This window comes from Puntigrus tetrazona, chromosome 20 (assembly GCF_018831695.1).
Source record: "Puntigrus tetrazona isolate hp1 chromosome 20, ASM1883169v1, whole genome shotgun sequence".
NCBI classification, from domain to species: domain Eukaryota; kingdom Metazoa; phylum Chordata; class Actinopteri; order Cypriniformes; family Cyprinidae; genus Puntigrus; species Puntigrus tetrazona.
This window is the reverse complement of record NC_056718.1, coordinates 22,977,710-23,001,708: the sequence shown is the minus strand read 5'-3', so window position 1 is coordinate 23,001,708 and position 23,999 is coordinate 22,977,710. Positions and strand designations below refer to the sequence as shown.

General features: G+C 38.7%; 1 protein-coding gene across 22 annotated transcripts in view; it reads left to right on the top strand.

The window, feature by feature from the left end:
* The window catches only part of afdna (afadin, adherens junction formation factor a), a 102,075-nt gene that overhangs the window by 18,030 nt on the left and 60,046 nt on the right, over positions 1 to 23,999 (top strand). For all 22 annotated transcript variants that reach the window (XM_043220611.1, XM_043220622.1, XM_043220621.1 and 19 more), the window contains exon 2: positions 23,687 to 23,882. In XM_043220611.1, the coding sequence (XP_043076546.1) occupies positions 23,687 to 23,882 (196 nt within the window). The remainder of the gene's footprint in view (positions 1 to 23,686; positions 23,883 to 23,999) is intronic.

The window sequence follows — 23,999 nt, the reverse complement described above, 5'->3', positions numbered from 1 at the left end:
GGTGACAGTATTTATAAATGTTAACTTATAAGAAACATGAAATGGACCAAAATCCAGAGTCCAAACTGTTAATAAAATCATTACAAGCTTGGGCGAACTGCGCTTGAACAGAGGTGGATTGTTGTTGAACGACTACAAAACAGATTGCTCTGTGACCTTACAGATTAAAAAAAAAGAGCAATTTGAAGTTGTTTTCACATGATCTATTTAGTGTTAATAGATACTCTCATGGTCATATGTTGAACCAGGACATTGGTAAAGGTGTCTACATGCAAAGCAAAATCAGGTTAATAGACAAGTCTGTGTATATCCATCTTTTTTTTTTTTTTTTTTTTGCTTGATCATTTCAAACTGAAATGTTACTTTAGTTATTTTTTTTTGAGCAGCTGCAGTTTAATCATTAACCAAACACTACAGCTCTGAGAGGAGTCTTTCATAGCTGGTGGTTAAATTAAAACTTTTTGGCTTGTTGTGATCACCTTGATGGGTTTATTTTTCTGCTTTATGTAGGTGGATTAATCCTTTTTACGTCGCGTGGTTTTCATCCCAGCAGGTCAAAGTAACTGTTGGACTGTTCTGAATTTTTAAGTGGTTTGCTATTAGAGAGTGGATGTGAGATGATGATTGCCATCGTACTCACCTGATGCAACCTAATCTATAAATACTGCTTCCTCTAGGCTAGGAGAACTGCAGTGCTGAACTTGCAGTAGTTTGGTTTGGAGTTAAATTTGACATCCAGGTGCTAACAGATTTCACTGGTACAGACGTTATTCCAAATGACATTTACTTTTAGTCTTGTTTCAAGAAGTATCGGCTGAAAACTGCTTTCTCCGTGACTATGTGCAGCTTTTCATCTTGCTGTCTTCTTCCTCCCCTCTCCTTTTCTCCGTATTTCCCTATTTTTGTCAGTACCGGGTGCCTGTTCTTTGCACATTGGCAGCATTACTTCATCTAATGAGCTGTGTGAGATCGCACTGTGGCGAAATCTGCAAAAGACAAAGTTTAATCCCAGTAAACCGATAAACAGTCAACTAGATCAGGGCTGAAGAAATGCGTGCTCTTTGAAAGGCAACCGACTTTCACACTTTTGCCTTGACGTCAGAGTTTGCTTCATTTGAAGGCTGTTTGGAAAACAGGCATCTGTTGTATGATTCATGTGGTCTGCATTTGAAATAACAATCCGGCCTAATTTGCGAAAGAGGACCTATTAATCTTATAATCTCATTGACGCCCATGTTTGAGCCGGGCTCTGTTCTTCTCCCCTCAAAAGCACTTGTGGACACTGACTCGTGGCGGTCTCAGGTGCTCTTGTCTCATGGGCGTCTTCGTCTGCCAGTGTTGCTCCACTAATTAAAGCCATCAGGGCTCGGAGGATGTTCACACTGACAAGGAAAATTACAGTCACTACAAACTCCTGCTGCGTCCGCTCGGAGACTCGGGCATTAATGCCAGCCTGTGAACACAAGCTGATGGTGGGGAGTAGGATTATTATTTATCATTTATTTATTTAGGCAAGACAAGGCTTTTAAAAAAAGACCGACTGGCACTTTACATTTAGAAGGCTGACAGACACAGCTTCAGAAGATCCTAATTGGTCTCTCGCCTCAGAGTGAGAATAGACTTTCTTTGCAATTTAGGAAGATGGAAGAACTCAGTGTTTTTTTTTTTTTTTTTTTTCAGAATCTTCTGGTGATTACAAAAGTGCAATGTTCATTTAAAACCCTTTTGTGCTAATAAATAAATAAATTGTCCTTACCTGTCACTTCTGATCTGCTTAATGCATCGTTTAATACAGATGATGATTTTGATTTGACTTTGCACAGTAAAAATTTGACCTTGCCCACTTGGAATCGTTAAATGCATCCCCTTCAAAGCATTGCAGCTTAATTTGTTCACATTTTAAAGAGACTTCTTTGGCTGTTGCACGATGTCTCGTGCTGTTTTTGCACATCCCTTTTAAACGAACAGAATGCAAGTAGATCGAAGGCTTATTATAGATGCTTTTTGTAACAGTAGGCGCTCAGCATGAGACTGGATTTAAAGAGTTTAGCTTTGGCTTCATGGGTTTGCTTAATGGTTATTCCAGCTGAAGATTTGAAAATACTGAGTTTAACACAGTTTCTGCTTGCTTTTAAGTCGCCCATTTTCACAAAGCGATCCCTCAATCTCAGGACTTTAAATTGCCCACCTGTCATTGCCAATAACCTCAGTGAGGTGAGATGGGCGGCCTGTGCTGTAAATCAAGTCAGGCTTGACACTTCCTTAGTCATGGGGATTGTTCTTCTTGTTCCCTCTGGCCCACTTTTAGCCCTTTTCTATCAAATTGAGCTGGTTGAGCTGTTGCTGTTGAGCTCTTAAGTAGACCACGATCCTACTGACATGCGGCTCGATTACAATCTTTTGTGAATGTTCGAAACGCATTTTACCATGCAAAGTAATTTAATTGAGCACCTTTAATTTAGTGTCACGTGTGCCCTGTATGTTAGTGTTGTCCAGTGTCCTTTGAACCCCCAAGTATCTTCTTTTATGTTCTGTGAGAGTGAATCATATGGGTTTGGAAGGACTTGAAGGTGAGTCCTCGTCTCTTTTAAGAGTCCAAAGACCACTTATTCTTTTGGTGGAAGTGTGCAAAACTGGTCCCGATTGTGTGCTTATACCTCCTTGGTCCAGCTGGGATTGCTTAAATTGGCGTAGGAGCTCTTCAACAATAACTTGCTACTGTAGAGAAGAAATGCCCTATTATGGTGTTTGCTCTCTAATGTTTTACCTGAATCGGGCATGATTGGTTTTCTTTCTCTGACCATATGTGGGCAGTTTGGGACTTTTTCTTTTTTTTGTGCTGGAGATGTTTGATCACTAGCATGGGGATTTAGGGTATTTTGACTGTGAACTGAAGGCTTTTCTTATGTTTTCTCACTGCAAACCTCACCAAGAAAGGTTACAAAAAAGCTGTTTGCTTAAAGTGATATATAATTTTACGCAATGACACAAGTATGTGGACAGTAGGAGAGCGCATTGAATTCTCAGAAGAGGCGTAACTGCTGTATTTGTTACCATTGCTCGAGTGGTGTCAAATCGCATGGATTGGTCCATCACAATGCAGCGAAACTAGAGAGTTTGCCAACATGATCTCACAGTCACACTCCAGAACGTCAGCAGAAAGAGCCAAGAAGTGATATAGTGTACTGAAATTATTTCTGTTGATCAAAGTCTTTTCCATTGTGCAGATTGACCCTCCCAAATTCCAGAGCGTTAGTCTCAGACGTTTTCTCGAGGGGCCGAGCATTTGGTCTTCATCTCCCTCGCTGTCTCTGCATGGTGTTTGGGTTTCGTCAGTTCCTGGTTGGCGCATTCCTCAGAGCTCCTGTCTCGGCCTGGTACGAGGAGGGGATGAGCTCTTCTACTCGCATTACTTCAACTTGAGAGAAAGAGGAAAAAAATCCTTTTTTTCCTTCAGTCATATCATAAATATGTTTATTTAGGCTCAAATGAGGCACTTTAAACATCTCATTAGAATTCATTAAGGATTAAAGTTCCAGTGTTGATGTGAAAGAATGTGTCACACTGGTTCCTGAAACCAGTTTTGTTGGTATCAGATACGGCTTTGATACACTAGATGGTTTCTGTAATGACAAATCTGTCATGCATTTCAGGTTTTGATGCTGTAATTGGATGCTGTGATCTAGAGATGGAATGTGTGCATGCAGAATTCAGATAAAAGCTCAGCAGTTTTCTAAGGAATTAGACGCAACATTTAAAATATTGCATTTCCCACCTATTTTTATTTTTTCCTTGTTAAAAATGGGTGATATTTTTGACATAGTGTACTGTTGGACTAATCTATGTATTTAATTTTTCCATTATTTGTGGCTGTTTCAGTTCTGTTTGAAGAACAACAGCAGCAGTAGTGGTCCCATTCGACTTCTCGAAAGCTTTGGTTCATTGACTGCTAATGCTTTAGCAGTGCTAAGCAGAAGGCCATCTGCACTTGTCATGTTGATTCTATTCAAAAAAAAAAAAAAAAAAAAAAAAATTCAATTAAACAAATAAATCTGACCACAGCTGTTGTCTGTTGCTGTTTGTCACACCCCTGATCTACTTGTCCGGAGGTTCCTGTCATTCTGCACAGCTGAGTTCTCGCTTCTCAAATCTGAGCCCTTAAGCGCCGTATCTTGAGTGTTTCACGCAATATAGTTTCTATTGTTGCAAAAGCTTTATGACGTATAGTTATGGTTGTCGGTTTTATTTCCCCAAACACTTTGATCAAGGTTAGTGAAATAGTTCTCCTGTACCATCATGTGACACCTTTGCTCACTTGAGAGCTTAGTTTCTCTCCCGCTCAATGTGATTTTCTTTTTAATTCCCTCCCTCATCTTTAATCTGGCAAAGAAATAATGGCTGCCAATTATCGAGTTAATTATGTGGTTATCCAGATGACTTGATGCTGGTCTTGGGAGCGTTTTAGGAAAGGGTCAGGTGTTGTGAGGAAGCACGAGACTGAATAACTTCGCCTAGCTGTTTGAAGCTAAGTGCTTCCAGGTGCTCCTGGTGAAAGAGCTGCACTCTTGATGGGATAAAGGCGAATTCTGAAATGTCCGCAGGCAAGTCCGACCCTCCGAGCTACTGCGTCCTCTTATTTAAAACTAGTGTAATCTAGTCGTTCACATCAGAATCGGTTTAATTAGTTGGAAAAATGTAATGTGACTCATTTAGGAAGACCCAAAGAGATTAATTTTTTTTAATATGCATGACAGAATGTGCGAGTGAGAGAGGAGCGCTTCAGCTTTCACAGTCAGGCTTTCTCTTTCATGTCAATGCACAGGAGAGTCCTTTTTTCTTCTTTTTGCTACATCAGTGAATCATTACTGGCAGCGGAGGACACGGACGTTCCCGCTGAGTCACTGCTACCTGGAAGTCCTTGTCCTTTTTTTTTTTTTTGCCGACTGGAAGATGGTTTTGACACACTTTTAATAATGCACAAAGTGGCGGGCGAATATTAACTCTCTCGAACCTCGTCTCTGGCTCGGTTCGACCTAGCAGAGAGTAAGCTGCAGGGCCTGTTTGTTGGCAAGATGTAGAACGCTGGAGCTCGATGCATTATTCAGTGGCTTGGCTGCTTGTCTCTGCTTATCAGGTGACAGCTGCCAGACGAACAGGTAAATATATCCGATAACGGGGCATGATATAGTGCTGCTGCCTGGAGAAAAGGAAAAGCGAAGGAATTTTGAAGATGGACTTGGATTGGGTGGAGAGCTGTAATGGATGCTTTGCATGATTGATTAACTATTCATTTAGTCAAGTAATTCAGTTTGATATGATTGCTTAACATTCCCATTATCTTTCCTCACTATTGCAGCCACTGAGGGCGTATGGATTTGTTATTCTCTGGCCTCCCGACCTTGACCGTCCTGTCGATACTTTGCGCAAATGATCTCAGTTCAGTCGTGCCCTTTTTGTAAGATGGATGAGCTTTTGCAGGATGCTTGAATATCTTTGCTTGGCCTTTCTCTTCCTGTTACAGGAAAAACAGTTTTAGACTTGCGGTGGCTTTTCATGTGAAATTGCAGAAACATGTAGGAAGTATTACGGTACAGTGCACAATTGAATAGCCTAATTTCTTGAATTTGGTGCACCGGCCAAATCACACAAACTGTCCTTTCTTTTCCAGGAAATCTGCACCTTAAAAATGTCTGTTCTGTAAGCTTTGTGGATCCATCCATTGCAGGTGCTGGGTTCCCATGGTCATAAAAACCAAGGGTTTTTAAAGGCCTGGGAAATCCTAAATGTCCTGGAAAAAAAAGTGATTGAAGCTCCTATAATGAATATCTTTTTTTCCCCCTCTTGAAAATGTTTCTTCAGCAAGATATTGCTTTTGGGTGGAGTAAAACTCACAATCTGTGATGTTGGGTTTGTGAGCGAATAATTCTTTTGAGCTGGACTGAATTGATTGGTTTCAGTGAATCTGTCTGTAAATAATTTAAAAGTAATGTTGTTGTTTTTTTTTCCCCCTATTCTCTAATAATCACAAACTGCTGGAAAGGTCATCGAAAAGCATAGAAATCTCATTGGGCAAAAGTAACTAAGTTAAATAGTAATTTTTCACCATTGCCTTTTTTATGGGAGGTGTAAACAAAACCAGGAAACAAGTCACGTGTTCGTTTCAGATGTTTGGGGAAAAGAACTATATGACATTTGTCTTTGTGACACCACTGGCTATTATTCTTCCTGTCTCAAACAGGAAAAGGACAACAAGAGACTGGTAAACCAGCTGTACCACAATCCCTTGACAGTCTGCCTGTAGGAAACCGCCAGGATCCTGTGGTGGATTCAGAACAAAGCAGTTCACATATATACGAATGAAATGCTCTTGGCTTATAAAGCATTATGTTGTAAGTTTCAATACTAAACTACAACACAAGCGTTAAGGAAGAAGAAATGGAAGTGTGGATGATGTTTTTGTGGGTTTGGTTTCAGGTGTAGACTCGAATTGCTTTTGAACAAAAAGCTCAAGCCTATTGTTTATAATCAGGACAGGGTGAACTTTCTTTCGACCCAAAGTACTATTGAATTTTGTTGTTTTTAGTTGTGTATAATATGACAGTATTGATTATCAGCTGATATTAATCATGTAGAGTAATATAGTTTTTTTTTTCTGCTTGATATTGCAATGTTTTTGTCAATATTTGTGGTTTTTCATTTAACATTCAGCTACTTGAATGAGTATTAACAATTTGAAGCATTTTGAACCATTGATTTTAGTATATTTTTAGGCATAATAGTATCAAATTAAAATATCAGGACTATTTTTCACCTAAATCAATCCATAATTAAATTTTGTCCAAACCATGCAACATTTGAGACGTTTGGCTTGGAGAAGTTTAAGAAAGACTTGGGTCATGTTAAAAATGTACACAATCTTATAATCAGAAGCACTGAGCGTCTGTTTCCTTCAAGCAAGGTATCAGTTTTTTTTTTTTGATTAACGCATGTTCGCTGTCTGCTGCGTTACGTGTCTTTTTGTTGTGGCTGTTTAATTGTTGTTTTGACTTGAATAAAAAATGCATCTTCCATCTCATATCATTAATCCAGTCTCGTTTGCAAGTACTGGATCGTAGTGGCCTGATTTCATCCGTCCTTCATGATTACGGCCCTGTTGTTTGCCTTTGTGCAGACATTGACAGAGGGATTAATTTGCTCGCTGATGTGGCGGTATTTAACCAAGAGGTCAACTGGCCTGGCTTCAAATTGATGCAGATGCTAATGCAAGACTGCCGTGGAATTCCAGACCATAGTGTGCCCTTGAGGAAGAAACGCCTCTGGTTTGGCTCTCTGACAGCTGTGGGACCACATAGAGCCCAAAGCACAACGTCCACCAGTGGGTAACCAGAAATGCTTTCTCCATGTACCACCACTTGTGGTCCAACGTGTCAGAAATGATGAATGGGCTGATAAAAGGCTGTGCAGAAACTGACAGTCATGCTGTTTGTTGTTTTTGGACTTTATAGCAGGAACACAACGAAGATCCTGCACAAAGGGACGTTCTTCTGTGCTTCAGATGCTTTGAAGGCTGGAATACACTACAGAACGATTGCTCTGGTTTATAGTCTGGATGAGTCAACCCTAGTTTCTGGAAGTCCGAGTCAGTCTGTAAATTTTTTTGACAGTAAAAATGTAATGGTTTCTCCTGAAACCGTATGTTTTATAATGCGCACAAAGAATTTATTTCTGCCATTTTTGACCCAGCCCTAATGATTAGTCACTCTTTAGATATTAAAAGTCTTAAGAAACGCTCCACTCTTTTTGGAAATACCTTCATTTTCCAATTCTCCCAGAGTTGAGGATTACTTTTTTTTTTTTTTTTTTTTTTTTTTTTTTTTTTTTTTTTTTTTTTTTTTTAATCCATTCAGCAGATCTCCGGTTCTGGCGATAGCACTTTTAGCATAGCTTAGCATAGGTCATTGAATCCAACCTGACCAGTAGCACTCATTCAGCAGCGTTCATTTGATTTTAAAACTCTTCTGTAGTTATATTGTGTACTAAGACCGGCAGAAAATAAAAAAGTTGATTTTCTAGGGCGTTATGATTCTCATCACATCAGCCTAGAAAATAGGAACTTTTCATTTTCCGCCAGTCTTTGTACACAATATAACTACAGAGGTGTGAAGTTTTAAATAGGAAAAATGTCAAAACTCTTTGGTCATTTTTGTACGCGATGCTACTGGTTTAATTGGATTCAATGATCTGTGCTAAGCTGACAGTGCTATCGCCAGACCCAGTGATCGGCTGAATGGATTCAAAAATGGTAAAACTCGACTCCTAAACTCTGGGGGAGTTGGAGAACGAGCCTATTTCAATAAAGAGTGGAGTTTTCCTTTAAAGCATACTCCAGCCTTAAGTTGAAGGCTGCTGCGAAGGCCTCATCTCCACCGATCAGATATTAGCTTTGGCTAGGGCTTAGCTTTGGCTGGTTGAGGTATTTAAGCCTCAACTTTGGGTGTTGTCCTCTTGCCTCAGGACTGCTGAGTCAAAACCCTCCACGCAGAGGAAATTGTGGTTTGCTCTCGGTGATTAAAAGGTCAAGAGCGGGTTTCCTCCTAAGTTGTTTTCCTTCAGCGCACCTGTCCATTTGCAGCACAGCATTCCATGGTTTTGATGGAAGCCAAGGAGGCCTTCAGCGCTGTAACTTTATCCAGAAGCGCCTGGAAACCATAACAGCGAGGATTTTTTTTTTATTTACCCCCCTATTAGATTCATTACCGGATATTTGAATTCTGCTCAGCGTTGTTCACTGCAACATCCTGATTACATGCGGACCCTCGCTCTTGCCAGGCCAAGGATGGTCAGAACCCAATCCTTCTTCACCGCTGAAGGACGCATCGGGCGCATTAGTTCCCCAGAGGCCCGGAGTGTGGACAGCTGACGATAGCGGACCCTCCATCCCTTGCCCATTCCTGCCTGTGTAATGATGGAGAGACCCCGAGGGACCTGCCCTGCCCCCTTCACCCACCGCCCTGATGGATGGGCCCTGGAGACTGATGCTCAGCTTTTACACTTGTCCTGTCTGAGACGACTTGCCCGGAGCTGCGCAGATGTGCTTTGCTGCAGCTGTTTTCCATATTACTGCAAGAAACCTGGGCGGTGTCTTGTAATATAAGATCGAGATATTTCCGTTTGCTGTACATACACAAGAACAACACGGAGGATGAGAACATTCACTGATTCATCTTAACATGTCTTTAGCATCTTGTACATCAGTATCTAGGAAAATTGGTTGTATCTTGCTTTTGGCCAAAATTTAATGCAGTATTGTATTTACCTTTCATTGAAAACGCAATCCCAGAATGGAGAAAAAGCTTTGGCATGCAGAATTGGTGCCTTGTTTTATTTTATTTATTTATTTTTTTATTAAATATCTATAGATATATTTATATAAGTATCTGTAGAAATAAGGCTAGTGCACCACGTTCAATCATAAGTATGTGTTTTTGTTATTTTTATTTATTTATATTAATACTCTATTGAATTTTTTTTTTAGATCTTCATATTATATAAAACATTGCAGCATTATAATATGCAATATTTATTGTTATCGGCTCTGTTTATTGTTGTCATGGCAAATAATACTCACCTTAGGCAGAGTTTTAATATCGGTGCATCAAGCTGCATAGAAAGTAGACTGTGCTCGCCGGAGTCTGGAACAAAACTGTAGACGGTCTTGAATACGGATGTCGATGTAGAGCTGACATGCTCTGCTATGGCAGATTAAGAGTATTTATAACACCCTGCGAGCATACAGTGTTTATGCGATAATCACGAGGGCTGGCTCTTGAATTTGCATGCCACTGCTTTCTCAAGTTCCTGTTCTGACATGCACATTCCCTAATCCACCGAGGTATTCAGGTTTTATCAGTTCCTATGGAGACACAGAGAATTTAGACACAGATGGAAACAAGCTTGAAATTTTGGTGTGTGTGTGTGTGTGTGGAGAGGCCTTTGTTTCGTAATCTTTCATGAGCGTTCACAACTTTTCGTTTCTGTGGCCTTTCCTTCCTGCTGTTACATTTAAAAATAATGGCTTCAGATGTGTATTTTTAGTGTAAGACTTTAAAAACAGCTAGATCACTAATCAGCTAGTTGAGTGGTTACCCATTGTGACCTGCTTAACCCCGTTTAGCTGTGAATAGATGCTTTTGGGAGATTTGGATTGCTGTAAGGGTTTGAAGGGTTTCATTAGCGTTAGACCGATATTGTTTTTTTTTTTTTTTTTTTTTAATGGCTGATGCTGATAGTTTGGAAAGTTTGGCCGATGTAAGGCTGATATAATTTTGTTTAGTTTAATTCATATTTAAGAAATCTCAAATCATTCGATTGGATTAAATATTAAATGTTTATTAAACATTACAATTTTTTTTTAAATGATGCAAATGCTGATTTGTTGTGTTGATGGCAAACAATAACATGTGATAATGTTTGCCTTTTCATTACTAAGAATAATATAACCGGTCGTTATAATACTTTTTTGTATTCACTTTATTGAACATGCTTTTATCAATGTTAGACATGACTGTTAAAAACAACAACAGTAAACAAGAGGGAGAAGATGAGCACTGTATGCTCAGGCATTGCCGCTGTAGTCACCGTCAAAATAAAAGTCCATGAATGCAACAAAAGTTAGATGCATTGAATAAACAGGAAAAAACGTTAAAAAAAAAGGCAAATATATCGGCATATGGTATATCGGTGAACCTCTAATTGACATCCAAAATGAGACGAATAAACAGGAAGATGTAGGAGTGTGTTGTTAATTTTTTACTTCTGTGCTCGTCTCATGCTTGCAGAATCCACTCACAACTGCAAATAAGAAATCTAAATAGCCAAATTCATGGATTCACTCATCAGACCCGTAGGGTGCCGCCTGGACCAGCAGGATATGGCCATTCTGTGAACTTTCATCCATGTTTCCTGTGCGCTTTGTGTAGTCACACATGAGAAATGAGCTTGGCTTCGTTCTCACCTCTCAGTCATGACTCTGTGCCCCTCGTTGCATTCAAGCACCGAGTTTGGGCACAAGATCAGGGCCGCTCTCTAGTATCCCAGCATGCACCAGGTCTTTTGTTTTTCTCCCCATGCCATTTATCCTGCGTGACTGTGCTAACCAGCACATAGCTGAATGCTGTCTCCAAGGAGGAATAGCTCTGCGGATAAGCCTGACTGACTCACTCGGAGATGCGCGGCCCACATTCCTGTCTGTAAATCAGTGTCCTTTAAGTTTCTCATTACCCTGCGCTCTTCTCTCGCTTTATTTCTGTGGCTAAGAGTGACCCTTGACAAACCACTCCCGAACTATCGACTGCGAGTATCGGGAAAGGAATGCGTAAGAGTTAGATTTACAACTATCCCTCCCTCTCCCGCTCTCCTCATCTCGTTCCCCGCCCCCCTCTCTTTCTTTGCCTCTCTTTTGAGACCGAACGAAACCCTTCTCTATCTTGTTGAGGATTTTGGGAGGGGTTGACTCACGCAGGGGGGATTTGGCTCGAAAGCAACAAGTGTTCGGCATGAAAGAAGCTCATTGTTCCTCTCTGTGGAGAGACTGTCCCTAGGTCAGCAGCCGTCAGCACTCAGCCCATCACACTGGAACGACTGTAAGCCTACCAGACGGGCTCCAAATCACCCCACCGATAACAGCTGCCGGGTCCCCGCTGTACACGAGGGCCCCGACGTACCGGCTAATGGTGGTCGTGGTCCTCGTGGGCGCGCGTATCGGATGTCCTTGTGCTGATGCCGGGCGTTGCTGACCGTTTGAGCTGACTGAGCATGTTTTTGACGTCGGATTTAAGCAAGCTGAAAATGAGAGGAGTGACATGAATTAAATGGAAAAAGAGTCTGGAGTTTTCGTTTTGAAGTCGAACCATGTTTTTGCTTTTTTTGAAGGCTTTGAGCTTGGGATGGGACCGCCTGGTTAAAGTAGTACTAGTAATGCGAGTAGTAAGGCAATAGTGAAAATATATGGGGGGAAAAAAATTAACTTGTGTCTTAATGGTTGCTTCCTGATTGGCATGCTTCGACTTAAGTAAGCATATATTGTTTAGCTTGTAAACAATGCCATTTACTGTTAAATTTACTTCAGGAGATCTATTCAATGCCCATAAACTAAAGCAAAAGCAAAAAAACCCCAAAACTATTTTGCTAAATATATGGACTGTTTTACAAATTCTTAATGTTTTGCTTAACCTTTTTTGTCACACACAATGTGTGTTTGATTAAATCTTAAAAAATTGTTGTTAATGTTTATATTATAATTTAATTACAGTTTATATAATTCAAAATTTTAAAACTGCCTTAATTTGAGTCATTTACAGCTTAAGGTTTTGAGTGTTGACCTATTAAATTTAATGATTTAATTTATTAAATGAAATTTATTTTCGGATTCTGTTTTTGTTAAACGAAAACTTTAATTTCCTTTTCAGTGTTTTGATAAATTAATACAATTTTGGGGGTTTGAACTTTGGGATTTGGTGTTTTTCGTTGGAGTAATTTGTAGTTTGCTGGAAAGAAAGTGCCCAGAACTAAAACGTTTCAGCAGAAACGCAAAGTTGATTTAGAACTGGAGCAAATATGAAGAGCTTTCCTTTGATGAAGAATAATGAAGATATGTGTTTTTCTTTTTTTTTATTTGTCATAATGTGCACTGATGATGCAACATGCACAGTGATTTGTCTTGATTATTGCAGGCATTTCTGGCCTAGACGGTTTCTTCAAAATCCGTCTTTTTTCCCCCAGTGTTACAGAAAAAGGAAACCTAATTTTCCGGCCCATCTCTGGTTTTCCAGTGTAGGAAAAACATCTGTTCCTGTACAGTCGCTTCATCCTCGGCTCCGTCACATTTTCTGTTAAATTGCAGGATTTGTGTGAAGTGATCAGACACACGTTTCGTATAGCTTGTGTCAAAGGTCATGCTATCAGATCAGCTAGTGATTGATACTGTACACATCTGCCTGTATTTCTCAAGTTCAAGTTCTGCTTATTGCCTTGTGGTTGGCATTTATAATGCATGCTGTGATGTGCATGATGTTATGCAAAAAAAAAGAAGGTATTATTTAATTTTAAGATTACACAATGCACAATTAAATCACAATCGGTTATATAATTATGACACTTAACAAAATAATATTGCATGCTCCGCAGCTATGGTGTGCGTTCATGTTTGTATGTTAATGCTGTGCAAGCACTGTGTTTGTATCGAACACAAGGGCATGAGGCCATTATAGGATTCCTGTCATTGGGGGGGGGGGCCAATGCCCTCTTTCTAAAAATTGATATTTGGTAGTGAATTAAAAATCCATCTCTCACCGAGCACTTTACCGCTTTCTATAGCAACAAAATAATAATAAAAAAAAAGCATCTTCTGACTTTTTCCAGTGCTGGTGTAAGCAGCCCTACCTTCATCTCCGATATTACCAGGACGAAACCATGGGGGAAGGGAGTGGTCAACCGCGCATTATTAACACGGTTAGCTTTTTATTCTCGCACGCGTCCTCAAGCTTTTAAACCGAACCGCGAGGAACGCCCGGGCCGTGAGGAACAGACCACGAGGAACGCCTAATCCTGCTACACAAACAAGCTGCTAATCAGATTTAACAGGGCTGTGTTTGGCTCACGGCCACTCCCTTCTCAAACAGATAGACCTGGATGAGGTGAAGGGGAAACAAAAATGCTGCATCCCGATTGGCTGAGCGGGCCTGCAGCTCTGAGCTGATTGGCCGAGCAGGCATAAAGTGTTTTCGGACTAGTCATGTGATTTGTACTAAATCCTTTGTTATTAGAAAAAGCTAAACACTCCATCTTAGTGCGTTCTGTGTTGAGCTTGAACGGGTTACATGCATCTAGAAGAGGGGGGAAGAAGTCCTAATCGTCATGTATGTGCAAGTCTGTGTTCTTTCAGAGATCGGAGTGACAGATGGAGACCCAGATGTGTTATGCTGTCGCAAGAAAGTGTGACAGTGGTCCTTCTAGCAGCTGAGTTTTTAGCCCAGGGTGACGCTGATGCATAAACGCACACAAAGACACACGTGTACACGGGCAGTATTTTATTCACAGAGGAACAGGTGGTCTCTGATGTGCTGTCAGGACAAGGGGCTGCCACTGAGTCAGGCTGATTTGATAGATTAAGAGATTTGCTTTTTCGGAGATTATCCAAATTAATTGGTTAGTTAGTCTTGACGTTTTCATGTCCTGTGGAAACAAAACTAATTACCACTTAGTTGGATTGACCAGTACACAAAACATTCTTTATCTTGCTCGGAATTAGATTTTGTCACATGTCCGTGCTTCTAGACATCAAGGGTGAGAATTCTGTTAGGAAATGCATCACATATTTTCTGTTTTCCTTTCATAATCATCTAATAATAATACTTATTAATGCTGATGATGCTGATTATTATTATTATTATTATTATTATTATTATTATTATTAATAATGATCATAATATAAATAATTATTATTATTATTATTATTATTATTATTATTATTATTATTATTATTATTATTATTATTATTATTATTAATAATAATAATAACTAATTATAATTAACAATTAATAATAATATGAATATTATTATTTGACAATGGTTATAAATTAACACTATTTTTCTAAATTGGACGATATTAGCAGAATGCAGTCCCATACTACAGAAGTATTAAACATGAATACTTTCTATTATTTGTATTGTCAATTGTTATTAAACATTTTAAATATATATTTTTTGTTTTGTTTTATGATTCTGTTATATTTATGTTATTATAACTGCTGAAGGTTGCGTAAAATAATGAAATAAGCTGCACATTTGTCACTTATCCAATCAAAATAAAAAATTGGTTCGCACGGATGAACATGAGACTCCAAGTCTGGAAGACCGGTCATGTGACTGGTGTGTGTTGAAGCGTGTAAGGATGCACATACACATCCCTGCTGACAGGAGCTCAGACAGCGTCAGGATTAGTCTTCCCGCCTGAACGCCGTTTAAAACGGATACCGGTCCAATCAGCAGGAGTCTGCTCCTCGGGCCCGCTTATGAATTCTTTTCCCACTACTGCTGTGAATAAAATGAACACCGCTGTAATTTACCTAAACACCTCAAAATATGCTCCTACAGATACTTACATGCATGCATGCATACGCACTCTATATAAATATATATTCGATTCAAATGATAGAATAGTTTTCTAGAGTTGCTCTGTTGGCTTTCTATCCTAGGTGATACATAACGGTGATTTTTATCAGCAGCTCATTGTTCTGCGAGCGTCCCGTCCGCTGCAGGGGGTTAACAGCATCCTCACCACCAGCTCCCGGCCAGATCTGCCAGCTGCCAGCAGGGCAAACCGTGAGGATGCTCAAATATGTTTCTATTCCGGGATGCAAGCAGGCTGTTTATAGCCGGACATGGTCTATTTCCATCAGAAATTCACAGCCCTCCTCGGACCGAGTGGAGAGTCTCGCGTAGCTCAGCGTTTTACATTAAGCTGCTTGGACGTATAAAGAATTGATGGAGCTTGTAAAGTGTAAGGTTTAAAAAAAAACAACAAAAACGAAGAAAGGCTGATGCTTTTACTGCGTCTGTAATTGAAGCTCTAGAACATTGAACACTAGGTGATTTAAACGAGCAAGACGGCTGTTTTTAGCATCATGACTTATTTACACCTCATCTAAAACAGCTTTTTTTTTTCCTCGAGCAATCTCACCGAAATGTAATTTTATTGTGTATATGGATATTACTATGCGTTTGTGCCTTAATGAATATTCATACACGATAGAAAGAGGATCTCCGTGGTCTTAATGATTTGTTTTCTCTAGGCGAAGCGGCACGGAAAAATACTTACCTAGTACATTTTAACTAGAAACTATCCGTTTCTATTTTTATTTTATTTATTTTTTTCTTGGATCTATGCTTTGAGACGTGAAAATGTTGTAAATTGTTATAGAAAGTCAAAGTTCAGTGATATAAAATAAACATAGCTTCAATTCTCAGGTGATTTGGACTTATACGATAATGTTTCTTGTTCCTGTCGCATGATTTTTATATCATTTCCATCTTCATTTTTTACTTCAATTCCTAGCGAGTCATTTTCTTTGAAGCTCTGGGATATGGAACATTCTTTCTATAGAAAACACGAGTTTGAGCTGTGCGTAAAGAGGAAGGTTCACTCAGAGTTTAGTGGTAATCAGGACGGTCCCACAGGCTCAGGGCTTTGGAGAATGATAAGCAGTGTTGGTTAAAACATGAAAGTCACAGAAGTCTTTCCACTCTCCGTGACCCGACTTCACATCCCAGCTGCCCCAGCCTCGCCTGTCTCCTCTCTCTTGCCACTTAAACTTTCTCTCTTCATTTTTAATGGTTGTTCTGAAAGCAGCATCTTTCTGTTTCCTGCTCTCAGCTCTCTGTCACATTCGTTTACAGCTCCTCAGAGAACCGAGCAGCGCTGATTTGGTCAGCAGAGGCTTTCATCGCCTCGCCGGCAGATGTTTTCCCCCGGCCTCCTCATTTTGTGTTTTTAGCCTTTTGTATATTTGCCTTTTTATGAAATTAGCTTTTTCTTCAATGTATTTACATTTTTTTTAATGCTTTATTACTGTTATTTCAAAAAAAAATTTATTACAATTTATATTTGTAAAAAAGCATAATTATTATTTTTTTCATTTAATATTATTTCAACATTTTTATATTTTTTTATTATTATTATTATTAATAATAATAATAATAATAATAATAATTATTATTATTAATGGTTTTTTTACATTACTGATTTGGATGTTTAAAGTAGCTAATATCACATTTTTGTTCCCCGTTATTTTTGGCAAATTGGCAATGAAATTGTAGTTTAATATGAACATGAACTCTTTATCTCTATCTCAGTCCTTCTCTAACAGTTTGTTGGCTCAGGTGCTGGTTATGTTTTCCATATCCTTGGAAGAAGCTGTAGCTTTACTGGGGTATTGTCCTCCATTTAAAGTACTTTTTAAAGTCCAACTTTTCTAAGGCCGTCTTGTGCACAGCGGCGATTAACCTACTTTTAATCCTGTGATTATAGTTCTGTCGCTCGGGGCTGCGGTCCCGCGGCATTTATCTATCTATGATGTCACATGTTTTGCATTTCCACACGCTTACCTCATCCATGTCTCATCGTTTGTCTGACAACTCTGTCACAGACTCGTGAATAAACCCTCACCCGGATCTCTGGAGTAAACCGGTTACTACATCTGCAACACTGAATGAAGCATTGTGCATGTGAATCACTTCACACCGTACCAGAAACAGTGTTGTAATAGTTTCATAGATAAAAATGACTAATCGGGAGATGAATGTGGGTGGAGATGTTACTGATAAACCAAACCGAGGTGTCTTTGTCAGTATCACACGTTTTCTCTCTTTGTTTCCCTGGAATGAAATGTAATTGATTTAAACGGCAGCCATTTCTGAATATAGAAACGTTCATTTTCTATTCATTATTATTTTTTATTGCTATTTTGCTTTATGTAAAATGGCATACGATAAAATAAAATGTATTAATAAATTGTATGTATAATAATCTAAGGATTAAACCTTTACTGAAAAATATTGTTTAAAAAATAATAAAAAAATAATAAAAATATAAAATAAATAAATTTATATATATATATATATATATATATATATATATATATATATATATATATATATATATATATATATATATATATATATATATATATATATATATATATATATATTTATATATATATATATATATATATATATATATATATATATATATATATATATATATATATATTTATATAAATATATAAAAACTAAAAATGTGATAGTGAAGCACCTATTGTTCATCCTTGCTCTGCTCTTCCAGTGACTTGCGTTTAAGTGAAATATTGCCAGCAGTAAATATAACGTGTATTGAAACCATCTTCACTTGAAAGGTCATCTCTCAATATTTGAGATGAGATTAGGGTATAATATGACACTGGGCATCCCTCAGAGACAGAACTACAGGAGTCAGAGAAGGAAGAGGACAAACCTCGCTCTTTCTCTCACTCCGCTGTCCGGTTTTTCTTCTTCCCGTTCATTTATTATGACATTCTTTAGATTATCTCTCTTTGTCATCCCAGCGTGTGTTTATATGGCTTCAGAGTGTTGTTTACATGGTGTTTTGCTGCTTGTTTTATGTAAACTCGGATATAATTAGAACTTTTGCTTTGGTCCGCCCTTGTCTGATTTAGGACACCTAACATCACAGCTAAAACAGACGCTTTCTTTTGACTCCACTGATTTTAAGACCAGATATTTTCACGTAAGAAAATAAGGTTAATGGTGTGTTGGGAGTTCGGCGAACGAGGTGTCCTGCTGACGTGGGGGTTAACACCGGCCCTCTGGACACACCACTGCAATAATCCGGGTCAGAAACCTGTTGAACACATTGATTTCCCCCAGGATGGGCTCCGTCAGAGGTGAAAGGTCGCTCACGCAGGAATGTGCTTTCGCTGCTTTAACTGCATTTTTAAAACAACTCGATATAACCCGCTGACCTCTCTAGTACTTTACTAGGTTGTCATTATCTGAACATTTTAAAAGAGCCATATTGTATCCTAATTGTTGCATTTAAGTCATTTTTTTTCTAATCTGCTTATGTTAGGCATGGTTCGTCGCACCAAAGGTTCGTCGCACCATCATAATTAAGGATTAGATGACACTTTGACTTTTTTTGCTACTACACATTTTATACTTTTATGTGTAAGTGACCACAGTTGTTCATGAGAGAAGGAGTAGCTGCTAAATACCTAATAATAGGGAGGGATATTTAATTTTGTTAATTGTGTTAAGTGTTTCTAAACATGGTTTAGTTTGAAGAGTAAGCACTATGTATAGGTCATCAAACTCTTTTATTAGGATGTACTAAATAAAAAAAAAGTGTATATGCATGTTTGTGTGTGTGTGTGTGTGTGTGTGTGTGTGTAAATATGTAATTTATAGTAGTCTAAAGGTTAATTGCAATCAAAATAATTAAATTTTTTTTAATTGTGTGTATTTGTGTATATAGAAATACACAAAAACACATTCATGTATACATTTAAAAAAGTTTATGTATTAAATGTAAATGCATTTATATTCTTGTATTTTATATAAATAATTATTTAAAAAAATAAACACTGTGCATTTATTAATACACAAATATATGCAGTACACATATATTATGTAAACAACGTATATTGGATGTGATTTAATTGTTTAACAGCACTAATCTTTTTTATTTAATTTTGAACATTTCAAATGTATTTATTCTGTATGTTTCTATTTTTATACTGACCTATATTAAACCTTTTTTATCTAAAAATGTAATAGCACTATTACGACGGTATCACTTTCAAAAATCAAATAATATGGTATTCTGAAATAATGTGCTACTATTATTTCAAAAGAGCAAAAAAAGTGTAGTTTTTTCACGATATGAGTCTGGTGGAGCAGAAGTAGAGTTAAACTGATTACTACAGCAGTCAGCCGAGGCCTGCTCGTGTCTTACAAGTGATTGGTTCTTGTTTCTCTTTATAGAGATTGATGGGCAGGAGGCCATTTGCACATCGGTGAGTCCGACTGTCAAGAACAGAGCTGGGCTATTAGTATGCTAATTGCGCTCGGGCAGAGATGAATGCTGACCTCGCGGTCTAAAGGGTCATTCTTGTATGTAGACGTTGCAGATGGACGCGGGCCGAAGTTGTTGACTCAGTCCTATCTTAACTGTCGGTTTGCTACATGGAAATGTTTAGTCATAGGCAGTGTGTGGCGAGCAGATTAGCCTGTTTGCATTCTCCGCTATTGTTTTGTACTGATGACAGCCTTTTTTTCTTTATAGCCTGCTGGCGAAGGCGAGCGTCACTATTGTTATTGCTTGTGCACAGGGTTTACGGGGTGTATAGCAGTACAGCATAGCAGAAACAATGCCAAAATAGCGTTTTTGATTCCCGGGGAGTGCATAAAAGGATAAACTACACCCCGAATGAAGCCGCTTTTCATTATCGCATATCGAACGTAAACGTAACAAGTTAGAACATCTTAACAACCACACAGCAATGCATATCACTCACAGTTATTAAGAGAAAATGTGTCCTGTTGTCAGTGAGCGTCGCTTTCATGGAAGATAAATGCTTTAAAATGCTTTGGGAGGTGGCTGCAGTCCCATGTGTTTTCAGTTATTCTGGGTGTGATCGTCAGTTCGGGTCGCCGCAGGCTTGACCGAAATTCTACACTGACATGTTTTATTATGCTTTTCCTCCACTTCGAAATAAAGCTGTGAGCTCATAAGATTGTCCTTGTCAAACTGCGATGATTTGCATGAAGCCTGCAATAACCTGCCGTCGCCCCCTGCTGGTAGGATTTCACCATTCCTTAAGGATGCAGTCATTTCCCAGCGATGGGAATATCTTTTTGACGCCGGACCTGAAAGGATCTTTGTTTGGAAAGCATCGTGTTTATCGGTTGTGACCCTGGACCACAAAACAATCGTCAGTGTCAGGTTTAAAATTAGGATTTACAAGTTATCTGAAAGCTGAATTAATAAGCTTTTAATTGATTGTATGGTTTGGCAGAAAAAAAAAAAAAAATCAAAATACAGAGAAATTTTTTTAAAATTGTCCAAATGAAGTTCTTAGCAGTGCGTATTACTGAATAAACGTTACATTTTAATATATTTGTGGTAGGAAATTTACTAAATATCTTCATGGAACTTGATTTTTACTTAATGTACTAACGATTTTTAGTATATTAAACAAAAATCATTTTGACCCATACAGCGTATTTTTGGCTATTGTTGCAAATATACCCCAGCGACTTAAGAAAAGCACAATTTCCATTATTATAGTAAAACTAAAAACTTAATAAACATTAGTTGAAATAAAATAAACCTACCTATAATAAAATGAAATGCCTTTTGATTGCAAAAAGTACCAATGCTAGTACTAATACAAATACAATACAATACAAAATTGCAATACATGATAACATAACTATATAAAATACAATTATTAAAGCTTTAAAATGAAAGCGTAATTTTACGTCAGCTTTAGCGAAACTTTGTGTGCTTAAGTAAATGTTATAAAGATAAAAAATGAATTACTGTAACATGAAAGTAAAAATTTCAACCATGTAAATAGAATGTAAATAGAAAAATAAAAACAAATACAAAATACTAATGAAAACTATTATAGTCTCCGAGTGATACTACAATAAACCTGGTCTAAACCGGAGGTACCCAGCCTCCCGAAAAGGGTCTGGTATCGTCAGTGTGGTTTTTTTTTTTTTGTTTTTTTTTGGGAATTGTTCAAATTCCACCTCGTATGTTTCTCCAGTTGCTCCGCACGTGTTTTTCCATATGCAGAGGGAGAGGTGACAGTTGACATATTTATGTTCCTTAGCAGACGAGCGTGATGATATCAGCCTGGATGGAAGGTTCGAGACGGCTGCGGAATTCCTGAAATTCAAACGGATAAGAGATGAAAGACCGCATCCCGCCCAATAACTGATTTATGACTTTAGTCCAGGGCTTCAGACTGTGCGTGCGTCCCTCTGCACGCATGATGATAAAGCTGGGATGAGTTTTCTTCAGCAGGGTTTAGAGTTCCAAGGTCAAAGGTTGGGCAGCGGGGGGCAAACAGTCAGCCGTGGCTCTCATATGTCGTCTTTTCATCAGCAGACCCTCTTACCGGGCTTCAAAGACATTCTTGTGTGAAGCCGAAGAGTGTGTCCTGTCTTTCGATGTCTGTGCGCGCTAGATAATTGAACTATATATAAAGTCTAGTACAATCCGGCACGCTAAACCGATGGTTCTGGACATAAAATCTCATTAATGCACCAAAAAGTTGGTGTGATTTATTAAGACTTTGTCGAACATTTAATTTATTTTGTTTTGTGTTGTTTTACCTAGAAATTGTCAGTAACTGTGGCAGATACACTGTAATGGAAGTTGCTTGTTTATGTTTTATTAGGCCTTTTGTTACAGATAGTAGCAAACCGGCTGAAGTTGGTGTACATGCTAAAGCTGACAGGAAATGGTCCTTTGTGTTTTGAGGAAACACACGGTGACTCTCCTGACACTCATTGTTCTGGTTGCCATGGCGTTTGTTCTCTTGATGTTTGATGTCTCTCACTCTCTCACACACACACACACACACACTCACACACACACAGACACACACTCTCATTCGCTCACATTTCAGGAATCAGAAGCCCAAAATGTTTTCCCTTCTCTGTGTTTTGTGTATTAATTATGCTCAGAAATGAGCCTTTGCTTCCCTCCAATACGCTGCTCATTGGTGGCTTTTAGATATTAATGTTGCTACAGCAACACAGATAACACAAAGTGCTATAAAAATAACGATGCAAAATCCTGAATTTACTCTGCATAATTTTACAGGAATTTGACTGCTATTCTGTGTCATTTTAATCGCCATTGGATTATTGGCTTGTATTGCTTCATTTATGGTTTAATTATACTTAACTACATTTTAAAATGTAGTTACATCTACACTTAGCTGTAGTTGACACAATTGTCCAATCACGTGGATAAGTAAAAACACATTCTTTGTGAAGCTGCGCGATTATGACATAAATCATAATTGTTGATTATTCTGTCGAAATTATAATTGCGATTATTAATTGCAATTAACACATTTGAGTGATGTTTATATCTTTGTTTAAAGCAACTTCATGTAATATAAATATATGAAAATAATTAAGCTAAAACCATTTCAAATGGAAAACCATTTATCGCTTTTCTGTAGTACTAAGCCTCAAATGTCAACTATTCATATCTTAAAACAAAAAGAAGATATGTTCCTTGCTCAAAAATGTAGAAGAAATGTTATTTTCTCATCTGTTTATTCTGAGTTTGTGCCAGTAGCTCACTAATGCAGAATAATAGTATTTATTTATTTTTTAAGTAACATGCTCCTTTCATTGGTGTCTCTTATATTTTTCAGTAAGAGACATGATTGGTTATTTTAAGCACTTAAATACGTATGATCAGGGGTTTGATATTATATTTAGCAATATTGAAAGCAGCCTGCATTGTTTGCCTTTAGTGTGAGGACAGTGTTTTCATGACCCCGGGGGTCCAGATGTCTCGTGTGGGACGCAAGCAGGCGTGTGGGTGGGTGTGTCCGGAAACGGCTCTGTGAAGGAGTTGTGTATCCGTGGTGTGCTATTACAGCTCATCAAGATGAGCACAAAACGCTCTTGATGCTCATATTGCTGTGGTTTAATCAGACAATATCAGTGAACGCTGATACGCCTGCTCCTCTATACACGCACACAAAGGTTTCTTCAAGCATGTCTTCGCTGTTATCCTAAGGCTGCCGTCCTCTCGTCCCAGATACATCCTGCTCGGCCGGCTCAAATATCAGCCTCCGCTGCAGGTTACAAGTTTAATGTTGCCATACAGAGCGGCTCGTTTTTTTCACACGACAGAGATGGTACGGATGCAGCCTCCTGCTAGATTTAATCGTAAACCGCAGACGGGGTGGAGATGAACTTTTGCGGCAGCCTTACGGTGAATCTGCGCGACGTGCGTGCGCTCGAAGGGGGATGTGTAATCTAATAGGACCCGAAATGACATGCGCTGATCGCCGCGTCCTCTTTCTTCTCGCAGGACTTGGAGTTCCATGGCGTTATGCGCTTTTACTTCCAGGATCGAGTGGCGGGGAACTTCGCCACGAAGTGCATCCGAGTGTCCAGCACGGCGACCACGCAGGATGTGATCGAGACGCTGGCGGAAAAGTTCAGACCGGATATGAGGATGCTGTCTTCTCCCAAATACTCCCTCTATGAGGTCCACGTCAGTGGCGGTGAGTTATAGGAGCACAAATGGCATCAAAATGCCACTTTGTGACTTTTTACTGTCAATAAATGTAGAAGAATTCGTCACGAAACAACATCCAGTACCTTTCGAAGGTTTGGGGTTG